This window comes from Oncorhynchus gorbuscha, linkage group LG03 (genome assembly GCF_021184085.1).
Source record: "Oncorhynchus gorbuscha isolate QuinsamMale2020 ecotype Even-year linkage group LG03, OgorEven_v1.0, whole genome shotgun sequence".
NCBI classification, from domain to species: Eukaryota; Metazoa; Chordata; class Actinopteri; order Salmoniformes; family Salmonidae; genus Oncorhynchus; species Oncorhynchus gorbuscha.
In genome coordinates this window covers 101,289,242-101,303,177 of record NC_060175.1, presented here as the reverse complement: position 1 = coordinate 101,303,177, position 13,936 = coordinate 101,289,242, and the positions used below count along the sequence as shown (strand labels likewise).

General features: G+C 42.2%; 2 protein-coding genes and 1 long non-coding RNA gene across 6 annotated transcripts; all 3 read right to left on the bottom strand.

Annotated features, from left to right (window-relative positions):
* Positions 1-1,698: 1,698 nt before the first annotated feature.
* Positions 1,699-2,705, bottom strand: LOC124032382. The gene is made up of 2 exons (XR_006838265.1): positions 2,204-2,705; positions 1,699-2,170 (listed from the first exon to the last, which is right to left on the bottom strand). It is a non-coding gene; the product is annotated as an uncharacterized LOC124032382 (long non-coding RNA).
* Positions 2,706-3,668: 963 nt separating this feature from the next.
* On the bottom strand, positions 3,669-8,204 carry LOC124032381 (emerin-like). The gene is made up of 6 exons (XM_046344748.1): positions 7,825-8,204; positions 7,473-7,574; positions 7,241-7,275; positions 6,989-7,071; positions 6,824-6,880; positions 3,669-4,364 (listed from the first exon to the last, which is right to left on the bottom strand). The coding sequence occupies exons 1-6, from the start codon at positions 7,904-7,906 to the stop codon at positions 4,142-4,144; spliced, it is 582 nt and encodes a 193-aa protein (XP_046200704.1). The 5' UTR covers positions 7,907-8,204; the 3' UTR covers positions 3,669-4,141.
* A 1,701-nt stretch (positions 8,205-9,905) lies between these two features.
* On the bottom strand, positions 9,906-13,764 carry LOC124032379 (spore wall protein 2-like). 4 transcript variants are annotated; one of them, XM_046344745.1, is made up of 6 exons: positions 13,554-13,638; positions 13,126-13,168; positions 10,846-12,814; positions 10,618-10,687; positions 10,331-10,426; positions 9,906-10,245 (listed from the first exon to the last, which is right to left on the bottom strand). In XM_046344745.1, exons 2-6 carry the CDS (start codon positions 13,166-13,168, stop codon positions 10,150-10,152), a joined length of 2,274 nt encoding a protein of 757 aa, XP_046200701.1. In that variant the 5' UTR covers positions 13,554-13,638; the 3' UTR covers positions 9,906-10,149. The 4 variants fall into 4 exon arrangements, with proteins under 4 accessions (XP_046200701.1, XP_046200700.1, XP_046200702.1 ...); XM_046344744.1 differs by having other exon boundaries at positions 10,618-10,690; positions 13,554-13,637; XM_046344746.1 differs by having other exon boundaries at positions 10,618-10,690; positions 13,126-13,173; positions 13,554-13,631.
* Between the last annotated feature and the right edge of the window lie 172 nt (positions 13,765-13,936).

The following is a 13,936-nucleotide window of genomic DNA, read 5'->3' as shown; positions in this document are numbered from 1 at the left end:
TACAAATTGGTGCATTCACCTTATGACATCCAGTGGGACAGTCACTTAACAATAGTGCATAAGGCGAGGGTCTCTTTTATGAATTGGAATCGCAAACGTCGTCTCTCGTTGAATGATAACAGACTTTACGGAATAATCTCTGCTATTGATCAATCATCGACGAAGGGGTTCGGTTCGCCTAAAAAAATGTGTGCATGAACAACATTCAAAAACGTCACAATTGTCATAATATAAACACAAACTTCTGAACTGTTTCGGTTTGTAAGCATGTGGATGGATGCTTTCAGTCTGGCAGCAACCACTCCTGATTGGTGGAGTAGTTTAATAGCCTGGAACCCGGGTCAGTTTGTGCTGTTTTGCCACTGTTGGTAAGACAATGACCACAGGAGTGGGCAACATGGCATAAACAGATCTGGGACCAGGCTAGCCGTTTTTGATGATACTGGTATTCAGACAAAGCTTTGACTGTGAAATCAATTTGTTCTCTTCAGGTCTCTTGTTAATACGTTGTGTATTTACACTATTTATTAGTTTAATCCATTTTTATTTTATTTTACAAGATTGTAAATTAACATTAGGCTATGTCAAGGATCATGAATTGTTGTTTTCACAGATAACAGTCCATGATTAGTGACATAAATGTGTAGTTATGTTTCAGTAGAGGTGACCCAAGCGACCATAGTTAGGAGGGGTAGCACAAACAGAGCTGGGATCATCTTGCTGGTAGTTATGATGTAGCCTCGGAAGCCCAGGATCGGATCGATCTGGAAGTTAGAATTTGCAAGACTAATGGATGTCCATCTCCCGTAGAGACTGACTTGCTAATGTCCATCTCTAGTAGAGACTGACTAGCTGATGTCCATCTCCACTAGAGACTGACTAGCTGATGTCCATCTCTAGTAGACTGACTAGCTGATGTCCATCTCTAGTAGACTGACTAGCTGATGTCCATCTCCACTAGAGACTGACTAGCTGATGTCCATCTCTAGTAGACTGACTAGCTGATGTCCATCTCTAGTAGACTGACTAGCTGATGTCCATCTCTAGTAGACTGATTAGCTGATGTCCATCTCCACTATAGACTGACTAGCTGATGTCCATCTCCCATAGAGACTGACTAGCTGATGTCCATCTCCACTAGAGACTGACTAGCTGATGTCCATCTCTAGTAGACTGATTAGCTGATGTCCATCTCCACTAGAGACTGACTAGCTGATGTCCATCTCTAGTAGACTGACTAGCTGATGTCCATCTCTAGTAGACTGACTAGCTGATGTCCATCTCCACTAGACTGACTAGCTGATGTCCATCTCCACTAGAGACTGACTAGCTGATGTCCATCTCTAGTAGACTGACTAGCTGATGTCCATCTCTAGTAGACTGACTAGCTGATGTCCATCTCCACTAGACTGACTAGCTGATGTCCATCTCCACTAGAGACTGACTAGCTGATGTCCATCTCCACTAGAGACTGACTAGCCGATGTCCATCTTTAGTAGATAAAGTTTGCCCTTTAGTATCTAGTATCTATGGGTGTCAGGGTTTTATATTTCACTCAGTTACCACATTTGCCGCTATCACTAAGTTCTGTTCACCGTATGTTGCTGGGAATAAAAAAATAAAAATGTATATTCTGTGATCACATTTTATTCTCTACTAACGTGTATTCAATCATTTTAAAGAAAGAAATGACAGAAATTCTGTTTGATACAGAAACATTTATTTTAAAGTTGGGAGATTCATAGGAATTACTCAAAATGGCTGGATAGAAAATATGTGAACAGTTACTGTCTTGCTGAAAAGTATTTACTTGTAGACCGCATCCTATTTATTCCCACTACAAAAGTAGTGCACTATATAGGGAATAGGGTGCCATATGGGACGCGGCCTGTGCTCGATAAACATTCTTGTGTGACCAAAGTGATCTCTGATAAAAAAACAGACAAGTGTATGGTAACGTCAAAGTGAGTATTACAAATGATACTGCAGATGTAGAAACATGTTCTCGTGACGTCACCATAAGACAATTAACAGAACCACCTCCCACACTGAACATTTGAATGACAATACACCTGTCACAGCAATTGCATTTGTATAATAGTCTGAATGGAACCATTAACAGGTCAAAATGCTAAGGCACTTCATTTTCAACTTTAATGCCATTTAGAACCTTGGAATTTAGAACTTTAATGCCATTTAGAACCTTGGAATTTAGAACTTTAATGTCATTTAAAACAACCAAAAATAACAATTGATTTTCATGTTCATGAAGAAAGCTTAACTTGTGTTTTTGATTCAATTAGACCATGCCCATTTCAAGCTTATCTTCCAAATAAATACAGTTTTTCACAATAGTTAGGCAAGAGTCATTGTTGCTGATGTGTAGTATAACCCCCCCCCCCCAGGATGCAGAGAGAATGAGGATACTGCGTATAGCTGACTAAGCTAGACTATACAACTAGATAGCACACTGTGTCAGGACATTTACACAAATAGCCATTATCAAATCATAATACACTACATGACCAAAAGTATGTGGACACCTGTTTGTCGAACATCTCTTTCCAATATCACGGATATTAATATGGAGTTGGTCCTCCCTTTGCTGCCACAACAGCCTCCACTCTTCTGGGAAGGCTTTCCACTAGATGTTGGAACATTGCTGCTATAACAGCCTCCACTCTTCTGGGAAGGCTTTCCACTAGATGTTGGAACATTGCTGCAGGGACTTGCTTCCATTCAGCCACAAGGATTAGTGAGGTTGGGCGATTAGGTCTTGCTTGCAGTCGGCGTCATCCCAAAGGTGTTCGATGTGGTTGAGGTCAGGGCTCTGTATAGGCCAGTCAAGTTCTTCCACACCGATGTCGACAAACCATTTCTGTATGGACCTCGCTTGGTGCACAGGGGCATTGTCATGTTGAAACAGGTAAGGGCCTTCCCCAAACTGTTGCCACAAAGTTGGAAACACAGAATGATCTAGAATATCATTGTATGCTGTAGCGTTAAGATTTCCCCTCACCGGAATTAAGGGGACTAGAACCATGAAAAACAGCCCCTGACAATTATTCCTCGTCCACCAAACTTTAAAGTTGGCACTATGCATTGGGGCAGGTAGCGATCTGGCATCCGCCAAACCCAGATGGTGAAGTGTGATTCATCACTTCAGAGAACTGATTTCCACTGCTTCAGTCCAATGGCCGTGAGCTTTATACTTGTGTGTGGCTGCTCGGCCTTGGAAACCCATTTCATGAAGCTCCTGACGAACAGTTCTTGTGCTGACGTTGCTTCCAGAGGTAGTTTGGAACTCGATAGTGAGTGTTGCAACCGAGGACAGACGATTTTTACACTCTCGGCGCTTCAGCACTCAGGTCCCGTTCTGTGAACTTGTGTAGCCTAACACTTTGTGGCTGAGGCGCTGTTGCTCCTAGACGTTTCCACTTCACAATAACAGCACTTATAGTTAACTGGGGCAGCACTAACAGGGCAAGAATTTGAGGAACTGATGTTGAAAGTGGCCATTCTACTGTTTGTCTATGGAGATTGCATGGCTGTGTGCTCAATTTTATACCCATCAGCAACAAATAGCCTAATACAACAATTTGAAGGGGTGACCACATACTTTTGTGTATATAGTGTATTTCTGATTTGATACTAACATATATATATATATATATACATATATAGTAGATGTATTTACTATGAGCTGTGGACACTACTTTTTTGGGGAGATAATGAAGATAGTGATGACACTTTCTCACAGTACTATTACCCATAGTAGAAGCACCCTGTTTTGGTAACATAGTTGTATGATAAGAGATAACATCATCTAGTAACTAAATACAAGTCTGGACGGGAGGAAATGTTCTGGCTTTCCTTTGGCAGAATCCAATGTCAGTCACCTTTTTATATAAACCACAAGCACAAAGAAAGACAGGCATGGGATTTCCATAATTCATCTGTCAAAATATGAACACTGGGACGTATTCATTCACACCGTAGCAAAACGTTTTAAAAACGTCCAACAGAAAATGTGATTTTATTATTGGACGAGTTATTTTTTTGTTGTTTTACTTCCATTTTGGACTGTTTTCTTTAAAATGTTCTGTCTAATGAACTTATCCCATATTTTGTAAAAATGTGATCATTGGATTCTGTTAAAGGGGCTACTCTCTACGGACTCCATGTTGATAAATATGAAGTAGAGGAACCCGGCTACGATCAGGAAGACCAGAAACTGGATCCAGAGAGGGACCAGTCTCCCAGAACTCTCTGTTTTTTCCTCCTTTACAACGACACCTCCAGACTTCACCACAGGCGTTGGTTTGGAGTAGGATGAGTATGATGGTGTGTTGTAGACATGGGGCCTGAAAACAGGGGGGGGGGGATTGGGGTTAGTCTCACATGACTATATTCAGGTATGTGATCAGAACATAGAAAAGCAGGCTCTTAGCTAGGGTCAGTTTCCATATACATGGAGTATACCAAACATTATGAACAACTTCCTAATATTAGGTTGTACCCCTCCCTTCAGAACAGCCTTAATTCGTCGGGGACATGGACTCTACAAGGTGTCAAAAGCTTTCCACCAGGATCCTGGTCCATGTTGACTGCAGTGGAGGCTGCTGAGGGGAGGACGGCTCATAATAATGGCTGGAACGGCACGAATGACATCAAGCGCATGGAAACCATGTGTTTGATGTATTTGATATCATTCCACTTATTCTGCTCCAGCCATTACCGCGAGCCCGTCCTCCCCGATTAAGGTGCCAACAACCTCCTGTGGTTGACTGCAATGCTTCCTCACAGTTGTGTCAAGTTGGCTGGATGTCCTTTGGGTTGGTGGACCATTCTTGATACACACAGGAAACTGTTGAGTGTGGAATAACAACCACAGCGTTGCAGTCCTGATAAACCGGTGCATTTGGCACCTACTATCAAAACCCGTTCAAGGGCACTTTAATCTTTTGTCTTGACCATTCACCCTCTGAATGATACACAATCTATGTCTCATTTAATCTCAATGCTTAAAAATCCTACTTTAACCCGTCTCCTCCCCTTCATCTACACTGATTGAAGTGGATTTAACAGGGGACATCAATAAAGGATGATCGACTGACTAGGTGAATGCTGTCATTGGAAAGAGTGTTCTTAATGTTTTGCTCAGTGTATATACAGAGCCTTCAGAAAGTATTCACACCCCTTGACTTTCCCCACATGTTGTTGTGTTACAGCCTGAATTTAAAATGGATTCCATTGAGATGTGTCACTGGCCTACACACAATACCACATGTGAGGGTGGAATGTTTTTCTATATATTTTTTTTTACAAATAATAAAAGGAAAAGCTGAAATATCTTCAGTCAATAAGTATTCAAGCCTAAATCAGTTCAGGAGTAAAAATGGGCTTAACAAGTCACATAAGCTGCATGGTCTTACGATGTGCAGTAAGTGTTGAACATGATTTTTGAATGACTACCTCATCTCTGTACCCCACACATACAGATAATTGTAAGGTCCCTCAGTCGACAAGTGAATTTCAAAACACAGATTCAACCACAAAGACCAGGGACGTTTTCCAATGCCTCACAGAGAAGGACACCTATTGCTAGATGGGTACACTTTTTATTTATTTAAAGCAGACATTGAATATCCCTTTGAGCATGGTGAAGTTATTTATTACACTTTGGATGTTGTATCAATACACCCAGTCACTACAAAGATACAGGCGTCCTTCCTAACTCAGTTGCCGGAGAGGAAGGAAACCGCTCAGGGATTTCACCATGAGGCCAATGGTGACTTTAAAACAGTTACAGAGTTTAATGGCTGTGTTAGGAGAAAACTGAGGATAGATCAACAATACTAACCTAATTCACTGTGAAAAGAAGGAAGCCTATACAGAATAGAAAACTTTCCATAACACATTGAGTACCATTCTCCATATTTTCAAGCATAGTGGTGGCTGCATCGTATTATAGGTATGGTTGTAATCGTTAAGGATGGGGGAGTTTTTTGAATGGCGCTAAGTACTGGCAAAACTAGAGGAAAACCTGGTTTCAGTTTGCTATCCACTGGGAGACTAATTCACCTTTTAGCAAGACAACCTGAATCAAGGCTAAATCTACACTGGAGTTGCTTACCAAGAAGAAAGTGAATATTCCTGAGTGGCCAAGTTACAGTTTTGACTTAAATCTGCTTAAAATCTATGGCAAGACTTAAATGGTTGCCGAGCAATGATCAACAACTAATTTGACAGAGCTTAAAGAATTTGGAAAAGAACAATGGGAAAACATTGTACAATCAAGGTGTGCAAAGAGCTTAAGACTTACCCAGAAAGACTCACAGCTGTAATCGCTGCCACAGGTGATTCTTGACATGTTTTGACTCAGGGATGTGAATACTTATGTAAATGAGATTTCTGTATTTAATTTAATACATATGCAAAAAATGGCTCAAAATGTGTTCACACTTTGTCATTATGGGGTATTGTGTGTAGATGGGTGAGTAAAAAAACCAAATATTTAATCCATTTTGAATTCCGGCTGAATTCAACAATGTGGAATAAGTCGAGGGGTATGAATACCTTCTGAAGGCACGGAATATGAATGGAGGTTAAATGTCAGAACAGTAGGAATCACATCCCTGAACATTAGCATAGTTCCAGTATCTGTTTGTCAAGTATTGCCAACTCATATGGTTCTTGTCGGCATGACAACGACCATAGGACTTGGCAAGACAGCATAAAAAAACAAACAGATCTGGGACCAAGCTAATGAAAACATTATTATACATAAACAATTTGAAATCTTTCAAAACAAAAGACTCACTCATCAACGTATTGCCTTCCACTGCTGTACTCTGGTCTTGATCTCGAATAGAGTTTTCTGCAAAGGAGAGAGAAACAAGGGGATTTGTTTTTATTGGTCCACTTTAAAATCAACTGACCATTAAAAAAAAACACTGGATAACAAAAAATCTGTAAACAAACGTACTCATCCACAAAGTCCATCTCACTATACTCTGGTCTTGACCTCATGTAGGGTTTTCCATCTCCGGAAGGCCCTTCGCTTATAACCTGCAAATATGAGAAACAGAAGAATATTGATGGTAAGACGGTTTGATTTTCCAGCTATAAAATGTGTTTTATTTTTCATTTAACTAGGCAAGTCAGTTAAGAACAAATTCATATTTACAATGTAGAAGCAACTGTGAACAAAAGAATCAACCCAAGGTTGGATACTTACTGGTGTCCGATATGTAACGTAAGTGACTTCTTCCTCTGAAATGAAGAAAGAAAAACTGTCTCTGTGCCCTTGAGCAAGGCACTTAACCCTCATTGCTCCTGTAAGTCACTGGATAAAAGCCTCTGCTAAACGACAAAAAAAATATATAATTCCTGATTTCCACTTAGCTCAGTCTAAAGATAGTATATGTATGCATAATGTAGCATTGTGTTATCATGCATGTATAACTTACGCTCTTCTCTGTAGAAGGTTTTGTCTGAGGATGGTTTTGTGACTTTCTTGTCTTTGGCCATGGCCTCTTTTAGCTTCTTTTCATATAGTGGTCTTGTAGTGTCTCCAAAAATGCAGAAATGTTAGACGTGGCTCAGTAATACAATGAAACCATTGCTATATGACTATTATAATACCCTCAATACATTTGAGACTGTCTGGTCATAAACATAACGTTAGTCTATTTATTAGGCAGGCCTACTCAGTAGGCTAGGAATTATTAGCTACAGTATCTAGCTAAAACATTATTCAGCTATGGGCTGGGTAAGCTCAGTTAGCTATCGTTAACGTTAAAAAATGAAAGCATGACTTACCAACGATAGGCCCGTGCTTAATTCCATACTCGTCCAACAGTTCCCTGATTTCTTGGTCAGACTTACTTTTCAGTGTGGCCATACTGTCGCCTATATATTTTGCTCTTTGATTGCAACGGAAAATTACTCGTGTTGACTGGCTACATTAACTACAGTTTAATTTGCAAAAATCAACAATGTTCTGGCACCACCCACTTCCACACATTGCTACCATAGAAATATTATGAATAGAACGGACTTGGACCCTCTAACCACAAAGTTTCTAAAAACCCAGAGGGGTAACATCGCGAGACTTCCGGGGAACGCTTATGAATATGGAAACAAACAGTTTTTCATTTTCGTCAAACGAAATTTTAATCGAAGGAGTGCATTTGAATTGACGGTTGGCACATGCGCAGTTCGGTGCGAGACGACCGTTTGACCCGACGACGTGTTTCTAACTCATGAGATTAGCTAGCTAACATCGGCTACAAGTGTCATCGGGGATTTATATTTGGATAAGATAAGAATGTAAATCTATTTTTTTAAGAAATAGAAAAAATATATTTGGATAAGCAGTTTTGGCCCCTCTTCATACTGTACTGTCTTCGGTACTACCCTGTCAGTTTGACTGGTACACTCGCAATGGCTGCCTGTTATTGTGATGCGATAATTTCCATGGTAATGTAGAGTTGTTCATTTACATTATATTACCTGATGTGGCTCGTGCAATAGAATGTACGTATTGTAATGTCAATTGAGTTGGATCAACAAATCCACAGCATAAGTAAGCATTTCACTGTTAGTCTACACCTGTTGTTTACAAAGCATGTGACAAATAAAATTAATTTGATTTATATTGATGGGTGCACTTCCTGCTTTGCCCCTATGGGTGGGTACACTTCCTGCTTTGCCCCTATGGGTGGGTACACTTCCTGCTTTGCCCCTATGGGTGGGTACACTTCCTGCTTTGCCCCTATGGGTGGGTACACTTCCTGCTTTGCCCCTATGGGTGGGTACACTTCCTGCTTTGCCCCTATGGGTGGGTACACTTCCTGCTTTGCCCCTATGGGTGGGTACACTTCCTGCTTTGCCCCTATGGGTGGGTACACTTCCTGCTTTGCCCCTATGGGTGGGTGCACTTCCTGCTTTGCCCCTATGGGTGGGTACACTTCCTGCTTTGCCCCTATGGGTGGGTGCACTTCCTGCTTTGCCCCTATGGGTGGGTGCACTTCCTGCTTTGCCCCTATGGGTGGGTGCACTTCCTGCTTTGCCCCTATGGGTGGGTACACTTCCTGCTTTGCCCCTATGGGTGGGTACACTTCCTGCTTTGCCCCTATGGGTGGGTACACTTCCTGCTTTGCCCCTATGGGTGGGTACACTTCCTGCTTTGCCCCTATGGGTGGGTACACTTCCTGCTTTGCCCCTATGGGCGGGTACACTTCCTGCTTTGCCCCTATGGGCGGGTACACTTCCTGCTTTGCCCCTATGGGCGGGTACACTTCCTGCTTTGCCCCTATGGGCGGGTACACTTCCTGCTTTGCCCCTATGGGCGGGTACACTTCCTGCTTTGCCCCTATGGGCGGGTACACTTCCTGCTTTGCCCCTATGGGCGGGTACACTTCCTGCTTTGCCCCTATGGGCGGGTACACTTCCACTTTCCTGCTTTGCCCCTATGGGTGGGTACACTTCCTGCTTTGCCCCTATGGGTGGGTACACTTCCTGCTTTGCCCCTATGGGTGGGTACACTTCCTGCTTTGCCCCTATGGGTGGGTACACTTCCTGCTTTGCCCCTATGGGTGGGTACACTTCCTGCTTTGCCCCTATGGGTGGGTACACTTCCAATGACCACCAGTCCGATCATTATACCGTCATTGACTTGAATGGCGGATGTCCGTTTGATTCATTCTATTTATATGATTGTTACAACGTTGTTTCTGGTTCCTCTTAAAAAAAAAAAAATCACCCGTGACAGCAGCTTCTGATACGCTCTGGCAAGAGTCACATAGTACCAGAGCATTTAGACAATAAGGCTTATATTTGTGTGGAAAAGCCAAGCTTTCTGTATCTGCGATGTAAAACAATATATAAAATGCTGAACCTTAAAGTTAAATGGGAATATAAATAGACCCCTTTTTATTATCCATCAAAACAGATGAAGACATGTTACAGATGAAGACAGTATGAAAATAAAAGTGACAGAAACTACAGTATAAGGAGAGAGTATTTTCCTGACAAGTAAGCATTTTCTACTTAGCTGCTGCTACTTTATTATCTCATTATTTTCAGGCATAGGCATATTGACAATACAGTACAGTCGTTTGCAAAAACTGTATTTGGTCCAGATCACCAGTCCTTTAGGTCTGTTGTCCACCAGAATGTCAAAAGTCCAATCAATGTCAAAAGGGCCATCTTCAGCAGGAACTTCAGCACCCTCAGACACTACACAAACACAGTGTGTCAGAGGAATCCCATCAATTTCATGAAGCCCTTTTTTTAAACAGAAAGTTGTGGGGTAAAGACTTACCCAGTCTCTCTTGCTGTGTGTCCGAGGTATTTTGCTGAGATCTTGTAGTTCTTCTTGTGGCTTCTGGCTCTCCTGAGTCTCAGGCTCACGCTGCTCCTGAAATAGATACACTGCATTGTCATGTGCTGCTGGTGGCTAAGAGAGAGAGAGAGAGAGAGAGAGAGAGAGAGAGAGAGAGAGAGCAAAGAGAGAGAGAGCAAAGAGAGAGCGAGAGAGAAAGAGAGAGCGAGAGAGAGAGAGAGAGAGCGAGAGAGGGAGAGAGAGAGAGAGAGAGAGAGAGCTCTCACTTCAAGCCTTGCTGTAGAATCCAGGTCCTCATCTCTGTCAGATGCGCTGTCGACCAAATCCGTGTCACTGCTGCTAAGAACGCAGTAGACAGACAGTAATATAGGAAATTATTTCACTTATCTATCTACCACAGTGACAGTACAAATGACATGTCTTGTGCAAGTAGAAATAAGCATTTCCTGGTTGGCGGGTGTCTTGAGTAATTTTATGTAGGCAATTTCTCTTACCTGTCTGTATATTCAATGACTTGAGGCAGGGGATCCATGCAGAACTGAACTTTAGGCTTCCTCCTTGAAAAAGCACCTTCTGTTTCCATGGCCTCCTTCTCCTCTTCGTCATTATAAAACTTGTAGAATGCCTCGATTCTCACTCTCTCTTGTTTCCAACTCCTCTCCTCGTCTTCTTCATCATCTGCAAATTGTTCCTCTCCGACTGTGATTCCGCTCCCCTCGTACTTGTAATCTAGAATGAAACCACTCCTGTCCACGTTATTATCCCCCGTGTCCCAGTTTATATTGGTGTGAAGGTGGTTCTCCAACTTTCCTTCTAGCTCCGGCGGGATTTCTCGAAGATACTCCTCTTTACCCCAAATCCAAGTCTCCCCTTTGTCCTTTCTTAGTTCAGTCTCCAACGTACAAAATTCTCCCGGAAAATTATCCTCAGAGTCAGATGATGACATGTTGCCTGTACTTCTCTTCCCCCTGTTACACCTGGTTACGTCTGCTGTACTGAGTCCAGCCTCACTGTGAAGGGTAAAAGTGGGGACATCAGAGATAGTGTCTGAAAGATGCAGGTCTGCAACACTCTGCTTGGAGATGTTCTCCTCTCCACCCTCCCAGTCAGGTAGATGTAAAACATCAGATCTGCAGTCTCTCTGAGGAAGAGCCTGGTATCTTGGCAGGGCTGGGTGTTCTTCATTATCCTTCTCATCCTCACTGGAACTATCACTAGAGCTATCAGTGGAGCTATCACTGGAGCTATCAGCTTCAAGATTGTCTTCAATAATCTTGCTCGTGCTAATGTCAATATTGATATTACACATTGCACAATCTGCAAAATCTTGTTTGCCTTCTACGCTCAGAGAGATAGCAGGTCTCACATCAACCTTTTCCTCTTCCTCTCCCTGTACATGGCTATCCTTCTGCTTGGTTATCTCTCTCTCTGGGTCGACATTCTCGTCTATCTTTAAATGACCCTCAGCGGGACTAGACAGTGTGCTCCCATTTTTGTTTCGCTCTCTCCCTTTCCCTCCATCATTGTCGTATTCACTTGGAAAGAAGTCAGAGGGGTAATCTGCAAAGCTTTCACCCGCCTCTTGGTGGTCATCCCCTAGGAAGTCCTTAATTTTCGCCTCAAGCGGGTGTTCCACAAAGGCATTGACCATAATAGATTGCAGATTCTGTGTTGCTGCGGGATCAGGACAATAGGAAACAATCTCTGGAGCTCCAGGTTCATCTTGCTCTTCTTCCTCTTCATTCTCCTGGGGAAAATGTGGGGAGAGTAAGTTCACTCCTTTCTTCCCCTCTTCTATCTGGTTTTCAGTGATAGAGCTTGTCAGGACCTCCAGGTCTGAATCAGATGATTTATCTTGGTTTTCTTCAGCTGCCAGTCTCTCCTCTTCTTCAATCCCTTCACTTATATCTGCTGTGATCTCCATGGTGTCATCTTCAGTAACACCCTCAAAACAACTTACATCACTGTTCTCGTAAGTACCTTGCTCTATGTTTCTGATGTTAGGGTTTTCCCTATCCTCTTGGGCAAAAGGTTGTCCTGTAGTTACGATATTTTCTATATTCTCTTCGTCGTAGTGAACAACCACAGACCAACCCCCTGGCGAGCCAATGTTCTCTATTCCTGTGTCCTCTTCTTCTCCTGAGGTGATCTCCTCTTCATCTTCCTCCTCCTCTTCCTTGCCCTCCTCTACCTCCTCCTTGCCCTCTTCTTCCTCCTCCTCTTCCTCCTCCTCATCAATATGTTCTGTATCCTCTTCAGTCAAACTCACATCATATGTCTTCACTGAGATAGGGTCAGGTACAGGTCCAGTTTCTCCACCAGGCTCTTCCTCTTCCTGTCCTTCATCCACATCTTCCTCTCTCAGCACTGGTAATCTTCCAGAGGACATTTCCGTCTTGGCTTCGTCAAAATCAAGAGGCTCAAAGTCAAACCCTCCTTCAGGGAAAGATGGGAGGGATGTGTCTGCAACAACAACATCAACATGGCGCTTAATGACAGAAAACCCAAGCAATAATATATTTATTGTAACTTTCAGGAAATGATTGTACTATATGTCAGTGAAGTTGCAGTACTCTAACTTCAACCTGCATAATGTGGTCCTTCTGTAGCTCAGTTGGTAGAGCATGGCGCTTGTAACGCCAGGGTAGTGGGATCGATCCCCGGGACCACCCATACGTAGAATGTATGCACACATGACTGTAAGTCGCTTTGGATAAAAGCGTCTGCTAAATGGCATATATTATTATTATTATTATTATTATTATAATGTTTACCTGAAAATGCATCCGTTAACATATCAGCAAAGTTCTGTTCCATCTTCTCTAGGTAATAGGATAAAAAATAAAATAAAATAAGACAAAACTATATGTCATAAGATTTCTGTGCCTTTTAAGTTAGTCAATTTACCAAGAGACACGTTTCGGCAACATTTGAAAGCATCTTTTACAACAAAATTCTTCTGATTTCTGACAGGAAGTGTGTTAGGTTTCTCGTCTGTTATTGCTTCAACTAGCTTCCTGTCAGAATAGGGGATGCAGAAATATATCAAAACACATCGACAAGTAGTGACAGTCAGGACAAAGAGAACAACAACTTAATTTTAAAAGAATATGCAAATTAAAATGTCACAAAACCCAAGTCTGTTAAAGGCTTTGGTTGTTCATAAATAAAGTCACATATAGGAAGATGTTGATGTACTCACCGTAGATTTAGCACATAAGCCGTGCTGTGGTTTTACTTTCTGATGTCTAACACAAGACCCAGCCCTCCCTCCCTCAGAGATGTAGGCTACCACTTCCACCCTGCCTGTGTCTGGCTCTATCAAATTAAGCATCGTCTGTATAGGGCAGGCCCCTAATTTATACTGAACAAAAATATAAATGCAACATGTCATGTGTTGATCCCATGTTTCATGAGCTTAAATAAAACATCCCAGAAATGTTCCACGCGTACAAAAAGCTTATTTCTCTCAAATTTTGTGCACCAATTTGTTTACATCACTGTTAGTGAGCATTTCTCCTTTACCAAAATAATCTATGCACCTGACAGCATGATCATTACACAGGTGCACCTTGTGTTGGGGAC